The 27,540-nt window shown below is 40.0% G+C and overlaps 1 protein-coding gene and 1 long non-coding RNA gene across 4 annotated transcripts in view; one reads left to right on the plus strand and one right to left on the minus strand.

The window, feature by feature from the left end:
• Positions 1 to 12,872: 12,872 nt before the first annotated feature.
• On the minus strand, positions 12,873 to 14,729 carry LOC148655619 (uncharacterized). Its single transcript, XR_015940754.1, has 2 exons — positions 14,450 to 14,729; positions 12,873 to 13,449 (listed from the first exon to the last, which is right to left on the minus strand). It is a non-coding gene; the product is annotated as an uncharacterized LOC148655619 (long non-coding RNA).
• A 539-nt stretch (positions 14,730 to 15,268) lies between these two features.
• pde7a (phosphodiesterase 7A) overlaps positions 15,269 to 27,540 on the plus strand; it is a 51,546-nt gene continuing 39,274 nt past the window's right edge. The window contains exon 1 of one of the 3 annotated variants that reach the window (XM_088642330.1): positions 15,269 to 15,961. In XM_088642330.1, coding sequence (XP_088498456.1) covers positions 15,824 to 15,961 — 138 coding nt within the window. In that variant the 5' untranslated portion in view covers positions 15,269 to 15,823. Of the gene's footprint in view, positions 15,962 to 25,218; positions 25,297 to 27,540 lie in introns of those variants that run through there. The other 2 variants (XM_088642329.1, XM_088642331.1) reach the window with 2 other exon arrangements.

The following is a 27,540-nucleotide window of genomic DNA, read 5'->3' on the forward strand; positions in this document are numbered from 1 at the left end:
AATGGATTATTAACACCTACAGTGCCTTGTAAATTGTTTTACCCATTGCAATCGTGTCCTATTTTATTAAATTAAAGCTCCCCCTTGTTAAAGCTCTCCTTAACCAAATACCTTCCTTATGCTTCGTTGTACAACACAGTTGTGTTCTTCTATCATATTTTTACTTCGGTTCTGAAGTTATTTTCATTAAGTCTGGTGTTCCTCAAAGCTCAAAACGCTGCCCCCTGCCATTCAGCAGTTACTGTACGTGGTCCCACTTGGTCAGTTATTAAAATCGGATAGAATGAATCATTCATCTCTATACTGCTGATACTCAAATCTACATCCATACTAAACCTGACTCTGAAGTAGATATCTCTGCACTCTCTTATTGCATCTCTGACATAGAAATGGATGACACAAAATTTCCTTCATACATACTGTGATAAAATTGAAGTCTTGCTTCTGGGAACCTTCCATCAGCTATGTAAAGCCAATGCAGTAATCCTGTCTGTGGATGGCACTGTACTTGAATTTCAATCTAGACTGGGGGTGATATTTTATCCAAGCTAAATGTTGTCATGGATGTCGGGAGGCATGCCTTGGAATGGCCAGGAGACCCTATGCATAGCGGCAAAACAGGGGTTAGCCCGGGCTCAGGGGGTCAGACGATGTCGGGTAGAAACCTAGGCCCTCAGGCCACGGAGGAGACGACCTGGTGCTAGGCGGTTCTCAGGACATCCGAACCCTCAATGCTGAGCGAGGAGGAAAGGGTAACCCAGAAACATATAGCCCCAGACAGAGACACACCGGAAGGACAAGCAAAGCACAGGGAAACTAGGGACAGGACAGAGTAGGAGCGCCCTGTAGCTGTAGAGGGTGTGACAAATGTTTGACCCACATATCCAAAATACTGTTAAAAACATCATTCTTCCATCTCAGAAATGTCTCTATGTTGCCTAATCCTTTCAACTTGAACTTGAGCACCTATGTTGCCTCTGACTGTAGCTGAAAGGCAGATCAACACAATAATCTTTTGCAAAATTGATCATTGCCCTGCTCTTCTCGCTGAGGTATGTAAATCCACACAGAACAAACTTCAGTATGTCCAGAGTCCTGACCAGGCTGTGTGCAAATGACCACATCACTCCTGTCCTGGAGTCCTTGCATGGGTTCTTATCAGGTTTTGAGTCAACTTCAAAATCCTCATGCTCACCTGCAAGTTTCTACATGGCTTGGCACCTATTTGACCTATTATATTCCTTCTTCCCAACTTGCAACCTTAGTTCATCTGACTCTGGTCTGCTGTTTGTCCTCCGAGCTTTATTATTATTATTAATATTATTATTATTGATCACCACTCAATTCCACTTCTTATGTTCTTACGTTCTATGATCTTCGCACTAGTCACAAATAGTTTCTTAAAAGTTGAAAATCAAACCCCACTTACTTTTTTGGTGTCAAAATTCCATATTTGTAACAACTCTGGTATCATGTATGTAAGGTATCAAGCGTACCAGACAAATGAAAATGTTTTTCAGTGCACCACAATACAAGATTAAAAAAGAAAAAAAAATGATGTTTTAGCTGAATAGAGAAGTTGATGTCTGTTTCCTAGAAAAAAAAGTGACGCATCAGAGTCTACACAATTACAACACAAAGGATTATGAAATGGAATTGTTTTCTTTGTGTTACATATAGACCAAATTAATGTTACTACTTTGTTCTCCTTCAACTTTGTATACTACTTTAGCACTGACATATTTGTACATTGCGTTTTGGTTAAAAATACAGTGCAATCATATCATGCAGCACAGTTTAAATATTTTAACTACCGTTAGTCCTTTTTTTAAAGTAAACATAACGAATGTCAAATTAATTAAGATCAAAGGCAAATTGCAAGAAAGCAAGAGTTTTTAGTTTCACTCACGAAAGAAGTTGAGTGAATATAATTGTAGAAAATATCAACCTTTTTTATATTAAGAGCAGATTTTGTTGTATATGTTTTTTTATTAAAGCAGTGCATATGTTTTATACTTTTCACAAGATTGCATTCATGTTGCACATGAAATCAAATATAGAAATTCACAGCAGTGAAATATATTATGTTATCTGCTGCACAGAAATTCGGAGGGGAAACAAGCCGTTTTTCACCTTTAGAGAAACAGCGCCACCTAGCAGTATGATATGTACTTGTTCTCACTGTTTTAGTATAGGGAAAAATTCAATAAATTAAGTTTTTATAAATAAATTAAGCGTAGAGGGAACCCATACTTAATATATTTAGAAAATATTTAGAGACTGTTGATTAATGTGATCAAGTGACCAATAAATCTTATTCAAAAACCCAAAGAAAAACGTGCTTGCTGAGAAAGTGTGACTGGATTTACTGTATCTCATTAAATGAATATCTTACAGTATCTTTGTTCTTGAAAAAAAAACATTTCCAGGACACTAAGATACAAGTATTCCAAATTGTCAAAGAAACTGACATAGTAAAACAGTTGCGAAACCAGAGGACAAAAATCCCAGTACTCTGGCTTCCTTATTCAAACTGCTGGATAAGGTCCTCAGAGCAATTAGCTGTTCGCAGTCAAACAAGCTACAAGGGCCCAATGAATCAAAATAAGCTACTGATTTACAGGTTATATGTTTAAAATGTAAATACTCCACTCCCTTGCTAGCAGCTACTAACAAACTGCTCATATTTGTCAGACAATTTGAAATAGCATGCCTTTCATTTTTATTTGTTTCCGTTCAGTCCACATTACCTCCCTGACCATATTTTTTCTTGCTTAAAACATCTGTTTTTATTTCTGTCTGTCAAGCTCATTCCATGACAACTTGGTGAAGTGACAGTCAGGGGATTGGAGAGGCAAACTATATTTATAACTATATTTACTGTATGTATTCAATATATATTGTATAGATCATTTTCCACCAACTCTTTGGGGTATTGTCATGCTCAAAAACCAAACCATTGACACACAAGGTACCCCCGAGAGTACATTCCAGGGCTTTGAAGAACAGAATGATATAGTTCCATACCAAGCATATCTACTACTGTATTTCTACATCTCCTATTAGGTTAGGGCTCAAACAACATGTTTAAAATCTCTTTTCTTTTTTTTCGTTTGTGGCATTTTCTCCTGTTGCTGAAAGGTTTTACTGGTTTGTACCAAATTTCTCCACTAATTTCTTGGTCAGTAGTTTCTCTCTTTCTGGTGTGGCTACACTTGTTAATACACTTGTTGTTAATCCGCATTCCCATACATGAAATACTGACTTCACTTGAATCTTCCCTCCCATATCACCCTTCGTCTCCAAATGTAAATACATTGTCATCATGTTTAATCCCATTCCTTCGAGCAAATATACTGTAATTTACTCCCCGTACACTACTTCTCTACTCCACGATCAAAATGATCTGACTGCTATTGATTAGCAGGCCCATCACTGTCTAATCTTGACCCATAATTTCATATCTCTGTGGCCTAAGTTATTTCTGACAGTTTATAATTATGCTGTACATTATAACTATAGCTTTTTGATACTGTATATAGTCTTATATAATTCTTTATCTTATGGACTACTTTATCTTCACCTGTAGTGTAAACATATTTCAGACAAGAAAAGGCATTTAATTCATGTTCAAAATGACACTGTAAATATTATTTAAATAATAAATAAGTCCATTCCGGAGCCACATCCCAGATGGGTGTCATTTAATGGCATTTGAAGTTCTAACCAGGGTTTCTACTATAAGTGGATTTTAATTTATAGATCCAAATTAATTACAATTTCAGAGACAGCTATAATATATAATGAATTAGCAGGTGTATTTACAATATGTGCATCCTCAAAACTATATATATGTAAAATAAGGAACAAGTAATAGATTTATTCCATGCTGAAAAAAAGAAGAAAGAGAACACAACGTTTCAGCCGTGGAGCCTTCCTGAAGAAGGCTCACACCTGAAGAAGGCTCCACAGCCTAAACGTTGTGTTCTCTTTCTTCTTTTTTTCAGCATGGAATAAACCTATTACTTGTTCCTTTACTATATATATGCTGTCTTTAGGGAGGGCTCAACACATGTATAGCCAATTTGTTATGTTGGTCTTGACATGTTGCCCTTTATTTACCTTCAGAAGATTCAACAATGTTTATGGGCCTCAAATCCTATAGACCCTTCAAATATCGTGCAGGACTACTTATGAAATGCTAAAGGACAGGTCATACTGGAAAGTGATTAATTCAAATACCAGCATGAAAAACTCTGTCTGGACAGATTTTGAGGAACTATTGCCGGTGTTTTCTTCCAGTTGCTCATTGTGACAAAGTCGCAAGTTAATGTTTCACGTCATACCTCCATTTGGCCACAAGATGGAACCAAAAACAAATATATTCTATTAATTTTAAACCATTTACCCATAGATTCTTCTTGCCAGACAGTGAATGCAACCCCTGAATAAAAACGTGTCAATGAAGATTTAAGTTTGGCTCCATTCAGTAAGTTAGCACACAGTGTGTGTTTTACAACACAGCTGGGTTGAAGGAGAAGATACAGGTTAGGTTTTGGATTAGGCTTGAGGTAAGAGGTTGAGGTAAGAGTTGGTTTAAGATTCAGAAGTGAGGCAGGGTACTGTAGGTGCTAGGTTTGGAATAAGAATTAGTTTTAGGGTTAAAGCTACAGTGGGGTATCAGAAAAGGTTTGGGTTGAGGCAATGGAAAAGTTCATGGTTACAATTAGGATTAGAGTTTGTAAAGTTGGATAATAGAGTTTTAGTTGGGTTTAGGGCTAAGAAACTTTGTTTCTCTAATCTCATAAAAAATGAGAATATTAAGGCAACAAGTCTGTAAATTGCTGAAACTACATTTTATTTTTAGAGTTGTAGGGCAAAGTTTGTTATTTCTGTGTAGCTAAGGCTTGGGATAGTGTTGTGTATACAGGTTTAGGCTTACAGTGAAGGTTAACATTAAATTTGATCATAGTGTTAATGTCATTGACAGAGTCAAGGTTAGTGTTTAAGTAACAGTGTTTGGTGACTTGAGTTTAGCTACAGTCAGCATCAGTGACAACGCGAAAGACTGAAAAAGCAACACAATGAAAGGATTTTTAGTATTTCTTGTTGCTACATTGAAAGATATAAAACAGATTTTTACAAAATATTACAGGACATCCATAAAATGGAACCTAGAATGAGACATCTGGTTCTGTGCTTTGACAAAAGAATAAAGGGAAATCAACATAAAATAAATCATATATTCATTATTATTTAGTTATCAAGATTTAAAATAATCTCTTGACGGGTATTGTAGGATAAATATAAAATCATCATGTGCTGAAAAAAAAGATAAATATGTGATTCAGCAAAGCAATAATAAACGGTTTAACACAAGGCACTGTGCAGGCAACTACTGCAAACACAGGAGCACATTACCTGCTTGCAGCTCACTCCCAGATGGTGAAGATCAGGCAGGGTTCCTGCCACATGTGGCAGAGGAATGGTTCAAGCAGCTGGGCAAAATCAAGGGATTATGGCAAAATCTTCCAGATATGATCAGATCAGTCCAAAATAAAACTTTTTTTTTCATCAAGTAAGCATTACAGCATATTTTGGAGGGGGGGGGGGGGGGGAGGGCAGGAGTAGAATTTAAAGGATGGTTCCCTGGGCTGAGTTTCAGATGTAATGTTCGCATGGGCTTGTTTTTCTTCCGAATGGCATCAGCAGCCTTTTGTCAAGTGCAACGGCTCATGTAATATATCCATTATAATGTGGTGGGGATGGCAGGGGCAGGCAAATACTGTGTATTCCCCAGAGAGCTGTAGGGAATGTCCTGCCACCCTCAGTCACCTGACCAGCTGCACTTTATTTATAAAAATGCACTCTCACATGTTAGTGTTACATTATTAATAATTATAGTAAGTGTTACTGCATCCCAGCAAGATAATGCAAAAAAAGGTTCCAAAAACTGAAGATTAGCCATCCCAGTCTCGAGGGAGGAATTCTTTTTCAGATGTTGTGGATTGACCTCTAGGCTGCTCTAGCCAAGAAGAAAGTGAAGCCCAGTGCTCAACCCAAAAGCTGTAGGAGCAAAAATATCTCTGGGAAAATGTTTTAAAAAAGCAAGGAAAGACCGGAAGATATAAAGAAAACAAAGAGTGGACACAAAAAATTGTTAAGCGAGGGTGCCCAAACACATTTGTCAAATAATTTGTTTTTCCATGTTGCTGGCATGTAATCCAGGTATTATTGTCTGCTGTCAAGCGTCAAGAGACCATGTCTCTGAAAAGCACAACTGCTGATCTAAAACTAATTGAATGCTAATTAATGAACTTCTCCCACACAAAACTCAGATGATCCTCTAAATGAAAGAATTCCGGTTTCCCTCGCCCTCTGTGTCCCTGGTGATTTCAAAGCAAGATTTTCAATTACAATTTACTTGTTCCGGTTTATTGTTTCTCCCTGGACTGGGAAGGGCGTGTAATTATGCTTAAGAGAATTAATTCAATGAATCTCCTGGGGTACAGGTAGGTGTGTTGTATACGCGATGCTTGGGAACGAGCTTCCTGCCTGGGGCTTCAGGATACGTCCAGGGACTGGTATGTACTGTACATGTACATCTGAAATAACTACTTGAGAGGGCTTCTCTTCCTAAATCGTCTCACAGGAACGTATGGGCTTTTGCAATTAGAAAAGAGAAAGAAAAGTGTGTAATATTCCTCTGAACATTCTCGCTGATGATGTTACAATAATTAATGTTACAATACAATTAATGTGAATGTTGCAATATGGTGTTACAATAAGCTTATTTCAGAAAAAAATATTACATGCAGGTATTTTAGTTAGAAAATCTCTCAGTTTCATCCTGAATGTGATATAAATTCAGTAAATTCTGAATACAGAGCTGGTATTCGATATGAGTAAAGAGATATTTAGCATATTGTTACGATAGGAGGGGTAACAAAATGGAGAATAAGCAGGAATTGATTGAGCGGCTTAGTCAACAAGCAAAATAATCATAACCCCCAGCTATGGATTTCTCTTTTTTTCACTTGAGTGGTTGGTATAATTAGAGGCATGTGAATCCGTTGTTGTTTGGCACAGCTTTGATGAAAAGAGTAATAATCCCGGCACACTTGGCTAAACACCTGTATTTATTAACAAATCCAAGTTCCCTAAAAATACAGAATAGCAAGTTCTCTTTAGCAAGGATCAAATACGTAGCTCCAGTAACATTTTTTTGGGATGATCATAAAGTAGGGACTCTAGCCTGACACAAGCTTCGAATTCTTCTTCTGCTGTCTCCTCTCTCTCTCTCGTGGTCTGACCCTTTTCTCCTCTTTCCTTCCCCTTTCTGGACAGTTGATTGACACTTAATCATTTACACAGGACCTAATTCACTAAAGCTCTGCGCCAGCAGCCATATCATCCTACAACTCACAACTGGCAGCCCACTGTAGCTCAGCGGGTGTGAGCCTGGTCAGTACCTGAATGGGAGACCTCTGGGGAAAAACTAAGGTTGCTGCTGGAAGAGGTGTTAGTGAGGCCATCACTCTGCTCTCCTCCCCACTGAGAGCTGGTGTGTGGTGAGTGTACTGGTGCACTATGGCTGCTGTCGCATCAACCAAGTGGGACTGCACATTTGTGGCGGAGTCCCCATTACCTGTAAAGCGCTTTGGGGAGGAGAACAGAGTGATAAAGCCAGTTCATAGATGGGGATTATTAGGAGGCCATGATTGGTAAAGGCCAATGGGAAATTTGGCCAGGACACCGGGGTTACACCCCTACTCTTTTTGAGAAACACTCTGGGATTTTTAATGACCACAGAGAGTCAGGTTGCAATAGTGGTAGTAGTAGCAGTGGTAACAGTAACAATAGTAATAGTAATATTAGTGTTCAAATTTATCATCTTTGTGCTAATTTCAGGCCAATGTTTTTGCACTTGCTCAGGGATTCATGAATATAGTGCACAGTGTAATATCAAGAATCCTGCTGTCCCGTTGCTTGTCTTTGTGAATGGTTCGCACTACCTTTTCATTGCTTTGTTTACCCCTGTTTACCACAGAATCCGTGAGCAGGGCTGTGCTGTTGCATGCTGAAGACCTCACCCTGGCTCCTAGCTCTTCTGTGAATCCCAGGCTTGTTTTTCCATGGATGTTGAGCAGCAGCCAGGGACTTTATTAAACTCTCTGTTGACATTGTTGCAAGAAACATAAGCATTACTTTCTTGTTCACCCAACATGTTCCTGCACTGGCATAAAGTAAATAGCTTTAGGTGGAGTCTTTGATAGTGCAGATTTCAGGAACAGATTGTGATCACTTTTCCGTGTCCCTGAGGTTACTGCGTGACAGTAAATGAAAGCTTAAGAGTTTCAACACTGTAAGAGTATCATTATTTCTGAGGTTGATGTACTTGGCCACTAAACAAAATCCATCAACAGCAAAATAAAAACGGTGTTAAAAGAGTATTGTAGAAAAGATGTGATCTTTGAACACTTTGGAAATAGTTATAATTCTTTCAATGTTTTACATTATTTCATTTTTTCTGAAGTTTGGGATAGAACAGTTATGTAACTATATAATCACTAGCACACGGACTAAGACCTCTCTAAAATAATGTATAAAGATGCCTTTGAAGAAAACATTTCATATAAAATAAATGAGACATTTAAACAGTGCGGCTTTGTGGGAAATGAATACCAGGACTATGAAAAGATTTTTAAAAATTAATATCGTACCAATTCAGTTAAATAAGCCTTCATGATAAATGGTTAAAAATGGATCCCACTAAAACATGACTACTGTATAAAATGAATTCAAATAAAAGACTCACACCTCTACAGTGAAAGACATCAAAATATGCATAAAGGACTGTTATTAATATATCCTAGTTAGAGCCAAGATTTTCTGTAAAATAGAAACACATTAGAGGGGAAATGGATAGTTTAACCAGAAAATATTGATTTTATTTGGTTATTTCAAAAGTTTAAAGTGCAGATGTTGGTGTTGAGTCTTCATTTTGAGAAGAAAATGCAAGGGTCTGCGTTCATTGTTCTCCTCTCTGAAAGGTAAAAAATGCAGTTTGGACTAAAATATTCTTTGGGATCTCACAACCATGTGTACCGTTAGAAACCTGCAATACATACACAGTAAGAAGAAATCTGTTTAAAATGTCATACCCTTGGCAAACATTTCAAGCATGTGACTGCCAGCTGTTGCTGTGTATTTGAGCTACTGTTATCAGAGACAATCAAGCTTGAAGGCTCGTGTAAGTATATTTGAAGAAAATGGGTTTTTATTACATTTAATAGGAAAAACTGAATTAACAGGAAATGCCATGTGGTTTGTTCTTCCGCTATTGGTGTCAATAAAAGTATTTTAAAGTTCAGCTTTTCTTTCTGTATTCTGGACTGATAATGTTGAAAAAAAAAACTTTGCTGCACTTTGTTCTCATCTCTTTTCAATTTTTTTTTTTTCCGGCCAGATGTGATTTTCTACATGGGACAATCCTTAAATGCACATTGAAACTATGCAACAGGATGTCATTTTAACTGTTGCAAGAGTCAAGGCAGATGTGAAAGTCTTTGCTTTTATAGGAATGATGGTGAAAAATCTTGTATGTCGTATTGAAAGAGCCTTCTAGCATGTGAAGTATGGCAAACCTTCAGACCAGCTTTGAGAGCTGCAAGCTCAGACCTTCCAATCTCTTCCACAGTTCGCGCTGCGAACATTGTCTTATTTGAAAACAAGATTAAACTAAGCCGGATCCACCCAGTCTATGTACTGTACACTCAGGTGTGTTTGTAGTCATCTGCCTTGACATATGCTATCAAATCTGCAGTTAAAACAAAGAAAAAACAAATTGACAATTGCCAAAATGCAAACATGTTAGAAACAATACAATACCGTATATCTTTGCTTCAAAAAAACACATTCATGAATGTCTCTAATTTTGATTAGACTCTTGGAAGGAATATATTCCTGTAAAGATTCTCTATTGGCCTCACAAAACATTTCTCCTTCATCGAAGGCTGGTGTGACCAAGGATGACTCTTTTACTTTTTCCTGAGTGTTTTGTAGTAGCAAGAAAGTAAAAAAAAAAGCTTTATTTTATTGTTTTTAGCATTCACGTCATGTCCTGAAACACAAATGAAGTGGATAATGAAATAAAAATAATGTATAGTTTGAAAATACTGTATATTGTTACAAATGGGGGGTTACAAGAAAATCGGGAACTAATTGATCAGATAAATCAATAAGTAAAATAAATCATCTTAACCCCAAACTTGTAAAGATTTTGCTGTACCTGAATGGTTGGTATAATTAGTGGCACATGAGTTCTTTGTCCTCCAGCACGGTTTTGATGAAAGGAGTAATAATTCAGGTTACACTTGGTTAAACAGGTATTTATTTAAAATGACAAAACACCCACTACACTACTCACAACACACACGTTTCCCTCCATACAGCACAAGTTTACAAACATGGCGTCTCAGGGGCGTAACATCCTCCCCACCCAGAAAAATCCCAGACTCTTAATGTCTACAAAGGAGAAATAAGCTGCCTTCTCAACCAAACAGAATAAAACCTACATTGAAACCTACAAAACAAATGGGAGCCTATCTCCCTAATCTACTATAAAATGCGCCCACTAAAAAGGAGAGACCATTTTTAACCAAGGGATTCTTCACTCAGGAAATCCCAGTTTCCTAAAAACTACAATAATAGCAAGCTCTCTTAGCGAGATTTAAATACCTGGCTCCAGTAGAGCCTTTTTTGGGTGATCTCAAACAAGGCCCTCTCACCTCAAACGTGCTTTATGTTATGTCTCCTCCTGTCTGCTGTGGTCTACTCTCTTCTTCCTCTGTTCTGCCTTGATCTGATGTTCTTTTGTGACTTGTGTTGATTGGCATTTAATCACTTACCCAGAACATAACTAAGGAAAACCCAGGTAAACTTTACGATTGCTTTCATCACTGAATCTGGATCCCCTACAGCTCGGAAAACATCCCCTTTGCTTTGAAGCTGGAAATGTCCTAGGCATTGCCCATTGTTTCTAGATTCTTTTGAGACACATCCATAGTCACTTCCAGCCGTAACAATATTAATTTCCTTTCACTTTCAGTAGTGCTCCATAATCTCTAATTAAACTATTTCACAGAGCGCTTCTTTGTAGAATGGAGGACTACGGGTATCTGTTGTAAACTTGATATGTAGTGCACCCATGCACAAATTAAAATATTTCACCTTAATCAGATAGGAGTCTTTTCAAACCTTTATCTGTTAAGCCAGGAGAAGTAAGAAATCCAGGAGGACTGAACTGGCTCTTTAGGGGAAGAGCCCACATAAGCTTGGAAGAGAAGAAGGAGAGAAACACAGGTGCTGTTGTTTAAGCTGAAGGAGACAGAGAGCATGGGCCTCTCCATCCGTTTATGGGGGAGCAGGAAATGGAACAATATATCCATCCATCCATTTTTGACCACCTCACTATAATATATATCATTCTTATTCCCCCATTTTGAAACACATTCTACTTGTAGCAAGAGAAGCTTAAAATGTTGAAAACCAAACATTCAATAAGATACTGTACAATGATTGGAAGGAGCTAAACTGTAAAGCAAATCTGCATTTGCAATAAGTGAAAACAATTTTCATTAACTTCAAGTGAAGAAAAAGTAAATCCAAAATGTTTTGGGGAAAGAAAGAAATAATTCAAGCAAAGGAAAAGGAAAATGAGTGCAGGGAAGATAATGTGAAATAATTCTGAATGTCATTTGTGATCGCCTGGAAACATTCTTAAACAAAGCGTCTAATGAATAATATCGAGTCGCAGAATTCAGCACATGGTGTTTGCATAGTCAGCAGGAGCAGCAGGGAAAAATACCCTTACTGAGCCTTGTTGAAATCAGGGTACAATAATTTACCTGGGTGGCAGCAGAGAGCTGTGACACAGGACAAGCCAGTGTCCCATGCAAAGATGAAAGAAGACCTGAAATATTCTGGTCAGACAGAGGAGATGGAGGTATTGTGGAAAAAAAGAGGCCGTGTGCGCAGTATTCTCCCATCTGTTAAGGAGAAGTGAAGGGAAATCTTCTTTCAGTCTTTCTTCAGTTTACCTTTATAGACCTAATGAAGTAACGTAATCAAAACAGACATCTGTCTGCTCTCCAGTCAAACACTACATTGTCCACAGAAAAAAGGACATTTCATCTGGGTAGACACTGCTAGCCCCCAGATTAGATCTTCAGCAACTATAATACTGTAGCAAACCGGCTGTTTCCTTCACTGGGCTAGGCAAAACATAAAAATCCTTTTCTGTTTACCCTTAACAATATTTATTTCGCTATTTTATGGCACTTAATTAGGAATAAAAAGGTCTGTGTGCTGTATACATCCCAAAGTTTTGTTTTTTTTCTGATGAATCACATTACTTTCTATAAAAGAAAATCAATATATAATTTTCATAATGTGGAGTTGCACATGGCTAATTTTAAAATACAAAACTTTTCAATGTTAAAAAAAGTATTGCAGATGAAGTGTCACATAAATCATATTCGAAATGTGGTCTGGACAGGTGCCCCAACTTGATTAAAAACGGAGTCTTTATCAGTTACGACCAGAAAACCCTTATTGTTGGCAGGAAGTGTAACAAGTTACTTCACAAACCTTTTGGGTCTTGAAACCTTGGCAAACATTTGTATTTAGATCAAGAGATAAAGAGCCTGGCTTACTGAGCAAACTGGCAAATTTGGCAGCATTGCCTGGAAGAGACTAGTGCGGCGTCTCATCCTGCCCCCTGCTGGCAGCCTGTTTGCTGTTGTCGCCAAGTTTCCCCCCAACAACACTACAGGACTCAAACTCAAAAAAGGAAAAAGGTTCATGCCAGATCGGATTACTTTTTTAATTAACTTGATTGAATCTCAAAACAGTGACAGAGAGCCATTCATACTGTCGATCTGACTCGATAATCTTCACAGACTCCAATGTAACATAAAGCATTTCAAATAAAGAAACGGTTCATCGTAGACAAAGGGGGCATACTTAAATATTAAAGTTTACAACAAGTAAATGTAAAAAAGTGCGGCCATGACCCTCACAAGCATGATGGATGGATCATTTAGGAACAGCTTATGCCAATTAGGAAGCAGGTGTTTTTCTGTTATAGACTAATAATTAGCATTCAGCATACAGATATAGTGTACTAAACAGGACTGTTATGAAACACACATAATAACATGCATCAACCTGTGTCTTCACATTACTCACAGACTGCACGTCCTGTAATGTTTTGGCAAACCCAAATTTCAAAGATCATTTCAGCACAAGAAGTAGCGCCCAGGTTTGTTTTTAAACACATTACTAGCGGCACATTGTCAAACAGGCGCCGTGTCAGCAAAAGGTCATATTTTAGGCTGGATTTACATGCACACGTTATTAACAAGACGATCTCGGGTAAACGCTGACCTGAAAACAAAACATAGAAGTGTTACTCTTTCTAACTGTAGAAATACCCAGCAGCAGAACACCACAGCCTTCTGAACTCTTCTGGTACCTTTAACAAAACTAGCCTGTGTTTTGTTTCTGTATTTGTGAGATGATTGAAATGTTATCTTACAAGAACTTTATAACTAGCTTGCAATATGTTTAATTGTTACCTTATAGTGACACAAAGGCAGACCTGTTGTACAACACAGAACAGGTTTGTGCATGTCAGTCCTAGCAAGGGATAAGGCTCTATCCCTATGTAAGAGGAAAGCAGCTCAGTAAATATGGATATTGAGCTGCCGGTAAATAACAATTAAAAATGAAAGGTATACCAAACGCTTGAGCCTTCTGTAGCTATGAAAACAGAGCCACCAGTTTTAAATCCAGTTTTAACATTAAATCCCACTCACCCCAGTACAGTTATCACTACTGGTGTATTGGACTGGAGTAGCCAGTTCCAAATCTTTAAGCTATGCTTCAGGGCTAGCAGAACAGACAGTGCGTTTGAACCCTGCAAGCCAACTGATTATACTGTAAAACGCTTATGACACAGTAGCAATGTAGCTAGATATATCCTAAGAGCATTTGTCTTAACGTTGCTGAATTGCATAGTTCCGTTTCTGAATGGTATTGATTATTCTCTAATTACATCAGCACATAAAGCAAATTACAATATACAGAAATATTGTTAGGAAATATGTGCAGTTTAACAAACTATTTATTGTGCTTATTGAATTAGTAAATAACAATTTGGGGGACGGAGAGTTATAAAGCATAACTACTGCAATGTACTCGCAACTGGTGAATAAAGCAAAACGTTCAACTTCATATGAGATTTACTACAACTGGAATTCTTCTGTGAGGTTCCCCCCACTCAGGGAATAATTCCCGGCTCCTGTTGTCTCGTCATAACCTCTCCACTTGGCAGCGAGAGGAGTTCACACAAAAATCATTGCTCAAGTACGGCGGCATGACTCACACCAGCACGGTAATCACCAGCCACGCGGCCGGCCGGCGCGAGGGCAGACCCCGGCTGCGGTGGAATACCCTACTCGAGGTCCGCGAGCTCGTTCCGACAGCCGCATGAATCACAAAGCCTCGGAATCACCCTTCCGGCGCGGCCAATGGGCGGCGAGGTGACAGAGCCCGGCCGCCGGGGCGCCCAATCACCGAGGGCGTAACAGCCGGGGCCGCCTCGCCATTGGGCCGAGCCGATAAGAGCGCTTCGGCGTCCCCCCCCCCTCCCTCTCCTCGGCGCTTCAACAGCTCCATCTCTGGCAGGTGGTGCCTGTTCTCATGAGGAGTCTGTAACGTTTAGGAAGAACCCGGGGGTAGTAATAGGAAATCACCGTGCCCTGCCTTTCTTTTTTTTTTAATTCTTTTTTTTTGTTTGTTTTTGCTTTTTAAATTTTGTTCGGGGTTTTTTTTTTGTCCCCGAACCTCTCTCTTCCGTGTGCGTGTGGTGCCAAATCAATGTGCGTTTGTGCCGATGGAGCTCCAAATGCGGTGTCTCTCCTCTCCTCCCCCTTCAGAGCCAGCTACTTTCTGTTTTGTGGTGCAGTGAGGGAGCCCGATGTCTCTGAAACGCGGCGTGAGCCCTGTGCCTGCAATGTGAGCGAAGGGGGGAAAAAGGACTGAATAAAGATGTTGATACTTGATCAGCTGCTGCCTCTGTCGCTGCACGTAAACACAGACTGAACAGCCCCGGGTCGTTGTAGCAACAAGCTTTTATTATTCCGTTGGAAGGCTTTTCCCGTTTATTATTATTATTATTATTTTTTTTGGTAAGATTGGGAAGTGATTGTGCTTTTTTTTGGTGGGGGGCGGCTTTGATTGTGTTTCCTACGGCGGAGCCCTGGTCATGATGAAGCGCGTCTGAAAAAGAGACTTACAAAAAAAAAAATGAGGAAGCATTTTTCAAAAGACACAAAAAAGACAGAGGCCTCTTCCTTTGTAGGCCCCGATCTGGGCTGAAAAGCGGAGGGGAAAAGAGGGGCGAAGAAACAGCCCGATGAACAAAAAGCCGAGTAAAATGGGACACAAGAAGACACGCGAGGAAAAGAGAAGAAGATACATTTTATTCATGCCCGCTGTCCACGCAAGTCCGCTGTCTTTCCGAACAAAAAGTACTTTTTGTCTTTAACATAAAACTGATTATTTCAGGAAAAAAATTAAAAGGAAGACCGCCTGTTTATGGGGGCTTCATAACGTTTTTTTTAAATTCTTTTTTTTGTTTTGTTGGTGTGCTTCGGCTATTTATTTTTTTTTAATTGTTATTTTTTTAATTTATTTTTTTTTCCCCGCGGTTGTTATCCTTCTGACTCTCTCGACTTCTCCTCGACCCCGGAGTTCAATGGAAGTATGTTACCAGCTGCCGGTGTTGCCTCTGGACAGGCCGGTCCCCAAGCACGTCCTCAGCCGCAGAGGAGCCATCAGCTTCAGTTCCAGCTCGTCTCTCTTCGGCGGCCCGGACCCCCGGCAGCTATCGCAGGTAAACAAAAAAAAAGAGCAGCCGAGCGGCTTCCTCATAACCGGACCCTCATCATCATCATCATTCGTTTTTATTTAATCGTCGTCGTCCCCCTCCCCTCCGAGCCCGGCAGCGCGCCTCTGCCTGAAAATGAAGAAAACATCACCGTCACAGATAGGGACGTCTTCTTCAGCGGGCTGTGCGAGGACAGGACGGTGGAGGAGACGCGTTCGGGGGGTTTATTTCATACACGTCCTTGAGTTAAAATACAACAGAAAGGGGGATATTTCTGCGTGGTGGTGGGGTTATAGTGTGTGTCGTATCTCCACAGGATGTAAACAGATCCCCCCCGCCCCCAGTGCCCAGACAGTGTCAGCTATAGCGGAGCCCGTCCTCTGCCTTCATTCCTTCAGTCGGCGGGACCGTGGGAATGGCCACGCACTCGTCCGGCGCCTTCCGCGTGGAAGTGTCGCGCTGTTCGCGGCAGCTGGCTGGTGGCGTGTCCTGAAACGGAGACTAAGACGGGGCTGGCAAAGGCATCCGCTCGCCGTTTCTGCGTGGTTTGTTTTCCCCCCGCGAAGGCGCCCGGCGTGGAAGTCTCCCCCGCCCCCCCCCCGCTACACGACAGTACTGCTGTCCACATGCATGTTGCTGCTTTTCGTGGGTGAGGGTCGCGGCTCGTGGAAATTTCTACCATGAACACAGGCCCAACACCTGAGTAGATTGTAATACGAGTTTTCTGGATGTTAAAAACATGAGCATCGGCAGAACGGTCGTTTCTAATGACGTCTATTTAAATCTGCGTATTAAGCTGCTCGCTTCGTTTCCCTATTTGTTTTTTTTTATTTTCATGTTCAATTTCTCAAGGGAATACGCTAACGTTAGAAAAGCCTGAAAGCTAAAATTGTCAAATGTTGGACAGATGCTGTCATTTTTGATGAGTTCAACAAGGGAGTAAGAAATCCCACTTAACAAGTGGTTTCTAGACGCAACTCTTGTGCCTAACATCTTCAGAGCTCTTTGTTTTATTACGCAGCGTGCTGTACTGTTAGTGCTGCTTAAGTCAGTTTACAATATCTTCACATATTCCACAAACACTTCTCTGCACTGTGCTAAAACCGTCTGCTAAAATGGACACAAAAAGTACCTTCTTTCTAACGAGTAACCATCTGTTTTTGTTTCTCATTACCACGTTATGGCAATGTGACTTTCATTTCCTATAAAAAATGTTATTTTTCAAGGCTCTAATCAGGAAAAAAAAAAGAAAGCAGATACTTTTGGTTGTAGCAACATTAGGTATTGTGAATACAAGTTTGTTGCTGTTTTGCCCTGTACCAGTTGTTGAAGCAGATGCTATCTCACTCTGTTTATGCTCAAACCAAAACTGTGTATAGGTGACAGAACTCAATTCTAGGAACTTAAATTTTTTTTTGAGAAGGCTTAAGGTCATACCGTAGAAGAGAAGAGAAGCCATAATTTAAAAGTTTTTTCTAGCACTGGGGCATTGTGAGAGATTTTGTACATTTGTGAAATGTTTAAACTGAAACGGTCTGTAATGTTAGTTTGAAACATGCCTGCAGTATCTCGTATCTGGAAATGTTTCCTCTTGTGTTTAATGGATGAAGCTACACTAACATCGACAGTGTAACTGAAGAGGTGGCTTGTTGTAACTTGAAGTTCAAATGGTAGATTTTAGTCAGCCTTGGTCATTTTCAAAGTATATTGCTTTTGTGTGTAAAGTGTGCTCATTTTTCAGCACAATACATTCTATTCAATAGTAATATTGGGAGAACATTCAACTAGAGCCCATGAGTGAGGCCTTTACCCACATTGTGCTTTACTCAAGAAGAAGCTTATGCTGTCAGGCTGATGTCAGTCTGAGAAGAAATAGTGGGCTTTTTCACCACTGGAATACCCCCTAGGTGTGACTTCCCATTGGTTGCTATCTAAAGAATCGAAGTCCCATAGCTTACCAGCAAAACTTTTTTTTTAAATACACAATCCATTCAGTTGGGTGTTAAGTTTCACTGAGGGTTTCAGATACGCACTGTGCTTTTTGTGAGTAATCAAAACAGCCGGACATCAGATACAGTATGAACTGTTGCTTGCGATTGAATATTGAATGTGATATTTTAGCACTGCTCGTTTTTCAGTCTTACCTTTTCATGTTATATACATGTTGAATTTCGTTATGATGAGCATAGTGTGTTTGAATCTCGACCTCTTTGTGACTTTTCGATGTTTTAACTCCAGTGTGCCACTTCAAGCTTAATGGCATTCGTACTGTACGTTTGTTGCTGCATACTAAGTTGAGGAAAGAAACCGTAGTAAAATAGCCAGAGGTCTTTTGCAGAGAACAATGTGGGCACTGAAATAAATTATTGTAAGGTCAAAATCGTAAGGCTAATGTAAGCTGTGATTTTAAAGCAAAACCTCAATCGTTTTCAGCATCTTTAACAATAAATTTAGAGATCTTTTAAGAGCAAAAGGAGAATGAGTTGTACCAAAACACATTTGGAGGTATATGTAGTTAGTGAGGTTAAAGAAGTTCACCTTGAGTGCCAGATCGGTCTTGACTAGATTTATGCCTACCAAAACAGGTTCTTGTATTGCATTGATACTAGATGAATTAAATGGAAAAGCTCGCGATGGATTACAGAAGCTTATTTGTTCCTTTTGGAAACAAACAAACACGGGAATCGTGCTTGATTTATGTGAGCCAGTCGATAAAATATTTCAGGAGATAAAGGAGTAGTGAAGAATGCTGAGGGTGGAAATGAGAAGGCATACATTTGTTTAAGTTTGCGAGCTGCACCCAAAAAGTGAGTTTTGTGCAAGTCTTAAATTGAGTGCTGATGCAGAAATGTAGACCTGCTGGCCGTTTCTTACCTCTGAAAGTGAGCCAAGTCTTCTAGACCTTAACTGGTTTTGTTGTTGCAGTAGAGATTTTAATCCCTGTCCAGATTGTAGAGACTGTACAAAGCAAGGGAGGTAAATGTGGCTCCATAAGAAATTGCTTTGACCGCCTAGTTAATAATGGAAACAGCTGCATTGACTGCTGGGGTCACACACTGTCATACAGGACTGAATCTTCAGAACGGGTGCTAAGGCGTGTTCAATCAGAAAATAAAATACAATTTTGTGTCTTAATCGTTCACGCCTGGGTCCAGATGAATTCCAAAAATGTGATGCACCCCTCCCCGAAAAAGTAAAACTTACAAATGATTGTGATTTTCAGTGATTATATGATCAAAAGGCGATTGTAGAGAAGTGAACTGTGCTATTAAGTGAAACCTGCTTTGTGACTTTTGTAGGTCCCAGTTCTTGCAAAAGAGCACAAAGCAGTCAGTAATGAATGGCTGACACGAACCTCAGTGTACAGGGCATCAGGTCATGCGCTGTACTTTATCCAAGGCGGAAAGTGCAACAGGATTCTTTCTTGGATGGGCCAAGGAGATTGTTGCCAACTTGGCTCTGTGTGCTTTGAAACGTTTTCCTAGTAGTGAACAGATTTCAGAGTTTTTTCATTGGTACGGGTATAGGTAACAGTAGCATTTTAAACATCTGTTACTCAGCCCTAGGAGACCCTGCCTTGTAGATATGCAACTACATTTACATTTAAAGTGTTAGGTTTTGTTTCCCAATTGGATCTGTGCTTGGATCTTGCAAGGTTAAAGATCCCAGATAAAATACATATTTTTTAATTAAAATCAACTTTGTCCGTTTTAGTTTTGCAAAATTCCAGGATGGCAAAGTTTCCAAAATCGTGTGTCATTTTAGCGTCTGCCTGTGCCCGTTTGACCCGGTGTGTTAAGATTTTAAAACACAAAGTTAGATTGGCAAATTAATCAAATAGAAATAGACATCTAGCAATTTTTTTGTTTTGTATGGAAGCATGTGGAATAGATTACATTAAGGAACAACTACATTAAGGAAAACCATGCCCTTGGCAATAGATACCGAGTCTGGTATGTGAGGTTATTTTTACATTCTCTTAAGAACGACATTGTAACCTGGCCATTTTAAGTACAAACGGAGTCACAAGCTTTTTAATATTAGACATTCCAGTTGAGTTACTACAACATGTAGTACTGTCAATACTGGTTATAAAGAGTGTTTTCTAGAGCCGGTGACCTGAACCAAAAACCAAATGGACTGAAAATGAATCATCTCTGCTTGGAAGAAAGTGATTTCATTGGCAAACTTTGTTAGCTTTTAGTTTAAAGGGAACTGCAAGGCTATTTTTATATTTTTGGGGTTAGAAAGAATCGGCATTGGTGAAGCATTTCAAAATACAATGAAAGTAAAATGCACACAGTAATGTATAAAACCCTCAACGAAATAGATTAACTTTCCACATATGCACAGTGCCATAGTCTGTGATTCAGAATGAAGCAAGAAAACTTCCAGTAAGGTGGAGCGACCCTATTACCTTGTAAACAAGCAGGCTTGTGAATACATCTCTTCTAAATATTGTTCTTGACTTCGAGACAGCGAATCACAGTGGGACATTTCTGCAGTGAAATGTCTGCTGCACAACCTGTACTTATTCTCTTATACATCACATTACATTAGTCATTATAGTGACTAGTGAGCAGGAAGGGCCACCTTGCATCGCAATTCAAGTGAACTCTTGCTCCCCCTTGTGGCAAGGGCAGTGGTTTGTGACAACACGGTTCCCAAACAGTACTTTGACAAACTTCATTCTTGATTTGTTAAAATGTTGCGAAAACCGTCCATTAATTTATTTTGTATCGTTTTTTTAATAACCGGTCTGAGAAACTGGAACTGCGGCTACCCTTTAAGTTTTTGCCTTTACGGTTAAAAGCTCAGGTGTCCCTTGCATAAACTTTCAGTCTTGTTGCAGTTCCCGATCTCTGGTCCCATGTCCGTTTACTGCCCAAGCAGACCCCTGTCTACTGAGTTCACGACGGAGTTCATATGTTTCTGGGCTGGGCGAATGAGTAAAGGATAACGGGCTCAGTTAAAAGGGGCATCCTGCCCTGACACTGCAGCTGAGACTAGACACCCATGGCAAGTCTTGGCAAGCCCAATGCAAAAGGACGGTGAATCGAGACTGAACTAAGCTGTGATCCAGTTCAGTGTAAACGTAAATATGTTGTGACATTTATTTTATAGCACAAGAATAAATGTAACACATCTGCCGGCCTTTTGTTCCCTTTCCCCCCCACAGGCCGACTGTTTTCTAAAGGAAGATACAGCGTGTTTGTTAGCTTCTGTTGCTTTTCCTTAATTACCTACCTGTCGGGGCTTGGCTACTATTGTGGTGGTGATGTGGCAGATCAATGCTAATCACTCCTGCTGCTACGTGCTGCAGAACTTGTATCCCTTGCAAGGCTTGAGTGTAGTATGGGGGATTCATTTCAGAATGTCTGAAAAGTATATTTAAATGCACGCTGCCCTCATGAAACGTTCGTGCGGCTTGTCTTTCTGAAAACGGTCAGTCTCACCGGTACTTGGAGACGAGAACGTGAATGAATTCCCTGTGCTGTGGCACCAGATGAAAGGTCTGTAGTTGTCACCCTCGCCTCCCCACCCACCCTTAAAATCTGATTGGGCTGTTGGGAACAGCTTAGTGTTGAATGACCCTGTGGGTGTGCAGTTTTGGAAATTCATAACCTCTTGCTAGTTTTGCTACTATTGTTCTTGCCACATAGTCCTGCTCGGTTTTTTTTTAAGTGAGGATGCTTACAGTGTGAGGTCCAGCCTTTGACAAGCAAGGTTCCCCGGGTCTTTAAAGAAAGATTTTTTGAAGCCTGGGGCTCAGCATCTAAATTGCTTTACCTCGTTTACACGTGAGATGAATCATTTCTCCTCGAGGGTTATCTGACTGTGTGTTTGCACTGGCTGAGCACCCTCCTTGTGGTCTTCTGTTTATCATTGCGGCTATGCAGTGCTAGCCTTTGACAGTGTTGCTTCTGTGCGTTTTAGGTTATTACTAGGCTGTTACAAGCAGCTTGTGGTTTGATTGTGAATGGTTAAATATGGTGCAAAACATTTCGCTTTGTTCTAAATTAACTTACCTTTGCATGCATTTTAAAATGCCTAGACCTAGATTGTAAGTTTTGGCAGTCAGAGTTATGGTAGTAGGGAAATTTAATTCACAAAACACAAACAAGAATTTTCTGTGTGCTATATCACAATGGCCATCGTTTTTCCACTGTCAAGTTTATCTCATTTCAGTGGGGTTGGGATTTGGCTAGTGAATGAGAATTGTTTTTCTCTGTGTTCTAGGGTTACTATGGTTGTGAAAGCAATGTCTTCTCCCTTAAGGTACCTTTCTGAGACTATTGCATGTAGCTGAGGAGCAGAATTCTTGCACAAATACTTTTTTTACATTTCCTGTTTATCTACTGGAGGAATCGTCCACATTTCACTGGAGCTCATACCGCATATGAGTGATTTTCAGTGAAGTTTCCCTCTGAAACATGAATGTTGTTCCAAACCCTGAGTCACTTCACTGGTCTTTTAACTTAGCAGAGCTGATTCTTGTTGTGAATGTCCAACTTTGAGGTTTGGAGTATTGCTAATGACAAAACGATTGGAATCGTTCCTCTGACTGGCCACCACCAGTCAGACCTTATTTTTAACAGCCATGTTTGTGATCAGAGTTTACAGCTCCAAGCACTCTTAAACACATCCATCAAGTATATTTGAAGTGCTCTGTATGCATCAGTGCTCATTCAATACCATCAAGATGAGATTTTCCTCATCTTAACAAAGGCTTCTGTCCTGATCCTATGAGTTTGTCCAAAATCTCTTGTTTTCATTGAGTTGAGTGCTGGATGGGAAATACTCATGGAACTTTCTACACCAGCTGGTGTTTACTTATACATATCTAGATGAAGTTGTAATGGGCATCAGCAGCTTTGGTAAATCAGGTTTGTTAATTTACTCTTCAGCGCTATGTATGTTTGAAAGGACACCAAGGTCTTTTGACCATACACGTGCTCCTGCAATTTTTGTCTGTTATTGCCTGGCACATTGCAAATCATTAAAGAAGTATATTCATGCATTGAGGGTGGTGTTGAGTACTAAGGAGTGAGGTTTTGTGTTTTCTTGTATGCTTTTGTAGCAAACTGTAGAACTTGCATAGACTGGTTATCAAGATTTCACTTCTGATTGGCGTTCAATGGAAAATGGAAATACACATAACATTTTAAAATGAAAAAAAATCTGATCTATGAATTCTGCATTATTAACTGATTTTTCCTTTCATATTCACAACTGGAGGCTTTTGTCTCCTACTTAAGCAGGATAGCTTGAACGTTACTGCGATGTCTGCTAGTTATAAACGTGAAATAGTTTAATATCTTATAAAAAGTGAGTTTTGTAAGTGCTGTTTAAGTTCTCAGGAACATTTGACAGGGAATGATTTCACTGGTGCGAGCTTTCTCATGCTTCTCTGTTCCTGTGTGCTCCTCCTGCACTCCAGCAGCATGCATGACTAACGGCGACATCGTTCTGGGCTGCTGCAGACTCTGCAGACTCAGCACTGATCTCTCTCGGCTCCGTTCCCTCTGCTGAAGCACAGGCTCATGTGACCAAATTAGGTTGCATTGAGCATTTTCTTCTCCTAAAGTGTCTATTTTCAAATTGCATTTTTTTCTAAACAGAGGTTATTTTGAATTGTTGTTAAAATCTTACCTGTTTTTAAAATGGTATTGCAGAAGCTAGCTCTTCAGTCTTTCGCATTGCCCGTGTTTTGTACGGTGATACCTATAACATTTAAATCAATCTACAAATCTAGTCTTTTTCTTCAATGTCAAAGAAAAGAGCAGTGCACAGATGGGTGTTATTCCTAATGGGCTTTGCACTTTTTCATAATACCCAGAAGCATCCTGGAGAAAAATCAGATTATTTTAATCAGCTTAAATATTTCTGTTGTTGTTTTCCAAATCTGATGACCTTCTATTTTATAGTGCCCTGCAAAAACAAAAGTGGAAGTTTTAGTAGGGCTTGGAGATAAAAGTAAAATCTTGGTTCTGTCCTGTTGTCCAATGCTGAAAACCCACAAATTTATCTTACTTTACTTTGAGTGCATATGATCATTCCTGTCATGGTTTTGACCACCCAGGGAACTGCTTCAAAGCCCCATATTAGGTCCTTAGGTGGACTAAGTTGCAATCAGGTCAGTCTAGGTGCTTTGTCCACATGTAAATTGCGTCTGTAAAAGAACACTGTGCTACTGTATCTGTGAACGCTGCATCACAGAGCCTTCTGTTCTTGAGCAAAACACCATGACCAAGGTTGATAAAGGAGCCAATTAGGAAGTAAAGTAGAGACTGATTGGAGAAGGTCAATTATAATACAGAACATGATCTGTTTTTGGTTTCTTTTGCCTGTCCTACTTTGAATTAAGACTTTATTCTCATTCCAAAAGAGTAACGTATACCCCAGTAAGTCCAGTGTCTCTTTCCAGTGCTGAGCTGGGCTATTGAACCTGTAGGAAGAATGGAATTGGTAGATTCCTTTCGTTTGGGCTTCATCAGTTGTAGTCTGCTGTAAGAGTTACAGTAATGTGCCAAAGTGCTGAACGTCCAGGCTTTGTTTATCCTTTTTCCTGAACAGTAATATCCAAGAGTCAGAGAGCTCTGCAGTTAGCCACATGTTCACCCAGTGCAATATGTAAGCAACAAAAAATAATATAAAAATAAAAGCTGTGAAGGCTTAATTTTTTACTTTGCGGGGGAGGGGGGGTAAAATGTCTGTGTTTTCTGCAGTGCCAAGTAGATTGTTAATCTGCAGCATGTTTTGATGGTCAATGCGTCATTACTTATTAAACTGTGCTTTGTTTTTGAAGTAAGAGGGTTTGTGGGGTGTATGGTGTGGTGAGAGGTTGCTTAAACAGTATCACAGTCCGGGCATACAGCAGCGGATACACTGTAGCGCACTTCCTCTTATGGTAGCTGGGTGAAGAATTGAAATGCGCCATCAGCCCCCGTCTCTCCTGGGGGCCGCGGTCACCCTTGGCGTCAGCTATGTGCCAGTCTTCAGGACCCGCCCATTCACAGTCCCTGAGCTACTGCAGTTATAAGGGGCTCCTGTGGATTCTTCCTCTCTGCCGCGGGAGACCAGCCCCGTGCTCTGTGTTCCCAAACTGCAGACTGTCAGTCTCTTTTTGATGGGCGGTGTGGTGGCTCTGTGGCTCAGGATCTGCCCCTGTGGCTGGAAGGTTGCCAGTTCAAATCCCGCGGCCGGCAGAGGAATCCTACTCCGTTGGGCCCCTGAGCAAGGCCCTTAACCCCAACTGCTCCAGAGGCGCTGTATAAATGCCTGACCCCAAGGTTTCTCCCCGTCTGTGTGCCTGTGGGGCTCATGGAGAGCAAGCTGGGGTATGCGAAAAGACAAATTCCTAATGCGAGAAATTGTCTCTGGCCAATACATCTGATCTGATCTTTGTCGCTCTTGTGCGTGCTTGATGTCGGACTCAAGGGGCCGCACTGCCCGTGGAGCTGGGCAGTTGTGCACAAGCCTGGCCTCCAGGGGCAGCGGTCTTACCGCCGCGACCCTGCTTGCATTGCGATTAACTTTGAAATGCAGCTTTTAGATTATTAATGTCTCTGTAAAGTAAAGCTTTTGGACTCTTAACGGTGAACGTCAACAGAAAACTGCTTTGGCGTTCAAATTCTTGTCCCTTATATACCTGTGCGAAAAGTCAAATTGCAAGTACATTTTATGCGTGAGGCACGAACAAATAATGGGTCTTTAAGTGAAGATGAGGTGTTATAGTAGTATTCCTACCATTAATACATTTCATCATATGAAAGTCACTCTCTGAATATCTAGGAGTACGCTGCTGTTAAACTATTTCATGTTTAAGACTCTGACTTATGTTCCAGTTTGTCGATTCACAAAGACCTCCTTTGACAGTCTCTGAAGACCTGAAGGAGTAATTTAACAAATGGGGGGGGGAATCTTAGACCATCTTAAAAACAAAAAAGCTTTATAGAAATTGTGTAATGATTCAAAAAATGTAAAGTATGATTAAAATGTGATATTACTCTGTATGGATGAAACACCTCCTCACCGAATGCTGTGTATTTTATGATGAAGACCTCTGACGCCTAAACCAAGTCTGTGTTTGATGGTGTTTTCCTGTTTTGCAATTCGTAACAGATGTTATTGCTGTGGAGATAGGAGAGCAAGGTGCCCGAAGAGGTAATAACGATCTTGTTCAACACGGATATCAGGGCTCACGATCAGGGAAGCGAACAGGAAGATCCTCTTTTGTCATTTTGATTCTCTCCCTCCCTGCCCGTCCATTTCAGAACCACTATACTGGAGAATCTGTTTTTTCTTTGGAGACCAATCCCTGTGCTCCCTTTTGGGGGTTTGAGCATTAAATGTACAAAAAGGACTGATAATGTCCCTTTGGAAATAGAGGCTTTGCAGTACTACAGTTTGCCAACCGCAATTACAATAGTTCAGTGTTGCACCGGGTAAATTAATGCAGTTTTTCAAGAAACTTTTATTTGTTGCCCTACTCTTAGACAAAAGGCTGTGTTGTGTTAAAGTTAAGTTATACTAATCTCTTGTGCGTAAAGCAACAGAAGGTTGTAGCTTTGCTTTAAATCAGGTTGATATGGTGTCCTTAATAACCTGTTGATGATGTACCAATGTTTTTTATTTGATGCAATGCATTACATTTTAAGTGCAGGGACACTGAGTCACTCTTTGCATTCATTTTATTTCCCTGTATAGTCCCTTTAATCTTGTGTTGGGAGAGAATTTTTTTACACCGTGCAAAAGTATAGTACAGAATGTAGACTGATTTATGTAAATCAACGTAGAATATCTCTCGGAGAAGTACAACACAGGAGTAGTTTTCAATTTTCTTTCACACTCATAAGGCCTACAGTTGTACTCTGGGCTTTTTGTTCACACAGGCTGTTTATCTTTAGAAAGCCTTGATAAGGTTGCTTTCAGTACAACATGTTGTCGAATTGACGTAGTTGTGGGATGTGGTAAGCATGCTGTTGAGTGGATTGCATTTCACAACCTGTTTGAGTAGCTCCTGCAGTGATGGTATTTTGAAAGCCTGTTTTCATTTGAAAGGCAGCAGAAGTATCTGCTTCAGTAAGCAGTATGGACCTGTTTATACTGCATATTATCTCCTCTCCATCCATACCCTTGCTTCATTCAATAATGTCTAAACTAGGTTTAACGTTCTGCTCTGTGAGATTTTGATAGTCATCACTTCATCAGAATTGTCCTGAAAATATTACCCATAATGAAAGATGTAGTACAACTCAAACTAATAGTTGATTTCAGAACAATGTAATGGCTGATTTTGTGACCCAGTTTATATAATTGTACTACGCAGTTTACAGAGTTCAGTAAATACACTACAATATTCAGTTACAGTACAGTATACAGTACGGTATTCAGTTTTAACTAGCTGTTCAAGTCTCTGTTGCAGAAGTAAAGAGAAAGCATTTTCTGCATTGATGAGTGCATTTCAAACCACAATAAAAGTAAAATACACAAAGTAACGTGCGAAACCTCTAATTTGCAACACAAAATAGACTAAATTTCCAAGTGTGCGCAACACTATACTCTGCAATTCAGAAGGAGGC

The sequence above is a fragment of the Lepisosteus platostomus genome, chromosome 8, assembly GCF_059453375.1.
Source record: "Lepisosteus platostomus isolate fLepPlt1 chromosome 8, fLepPlt1.hap1, whole genome shotgun sequence".
Classification (NCBI taxonomy): Eukaryota; Metazoa; Chordata; class Actinopteri; order Semionotiformes; family Lepisosteidae; genus Lepisosteus; species Lepisosteus platostomus.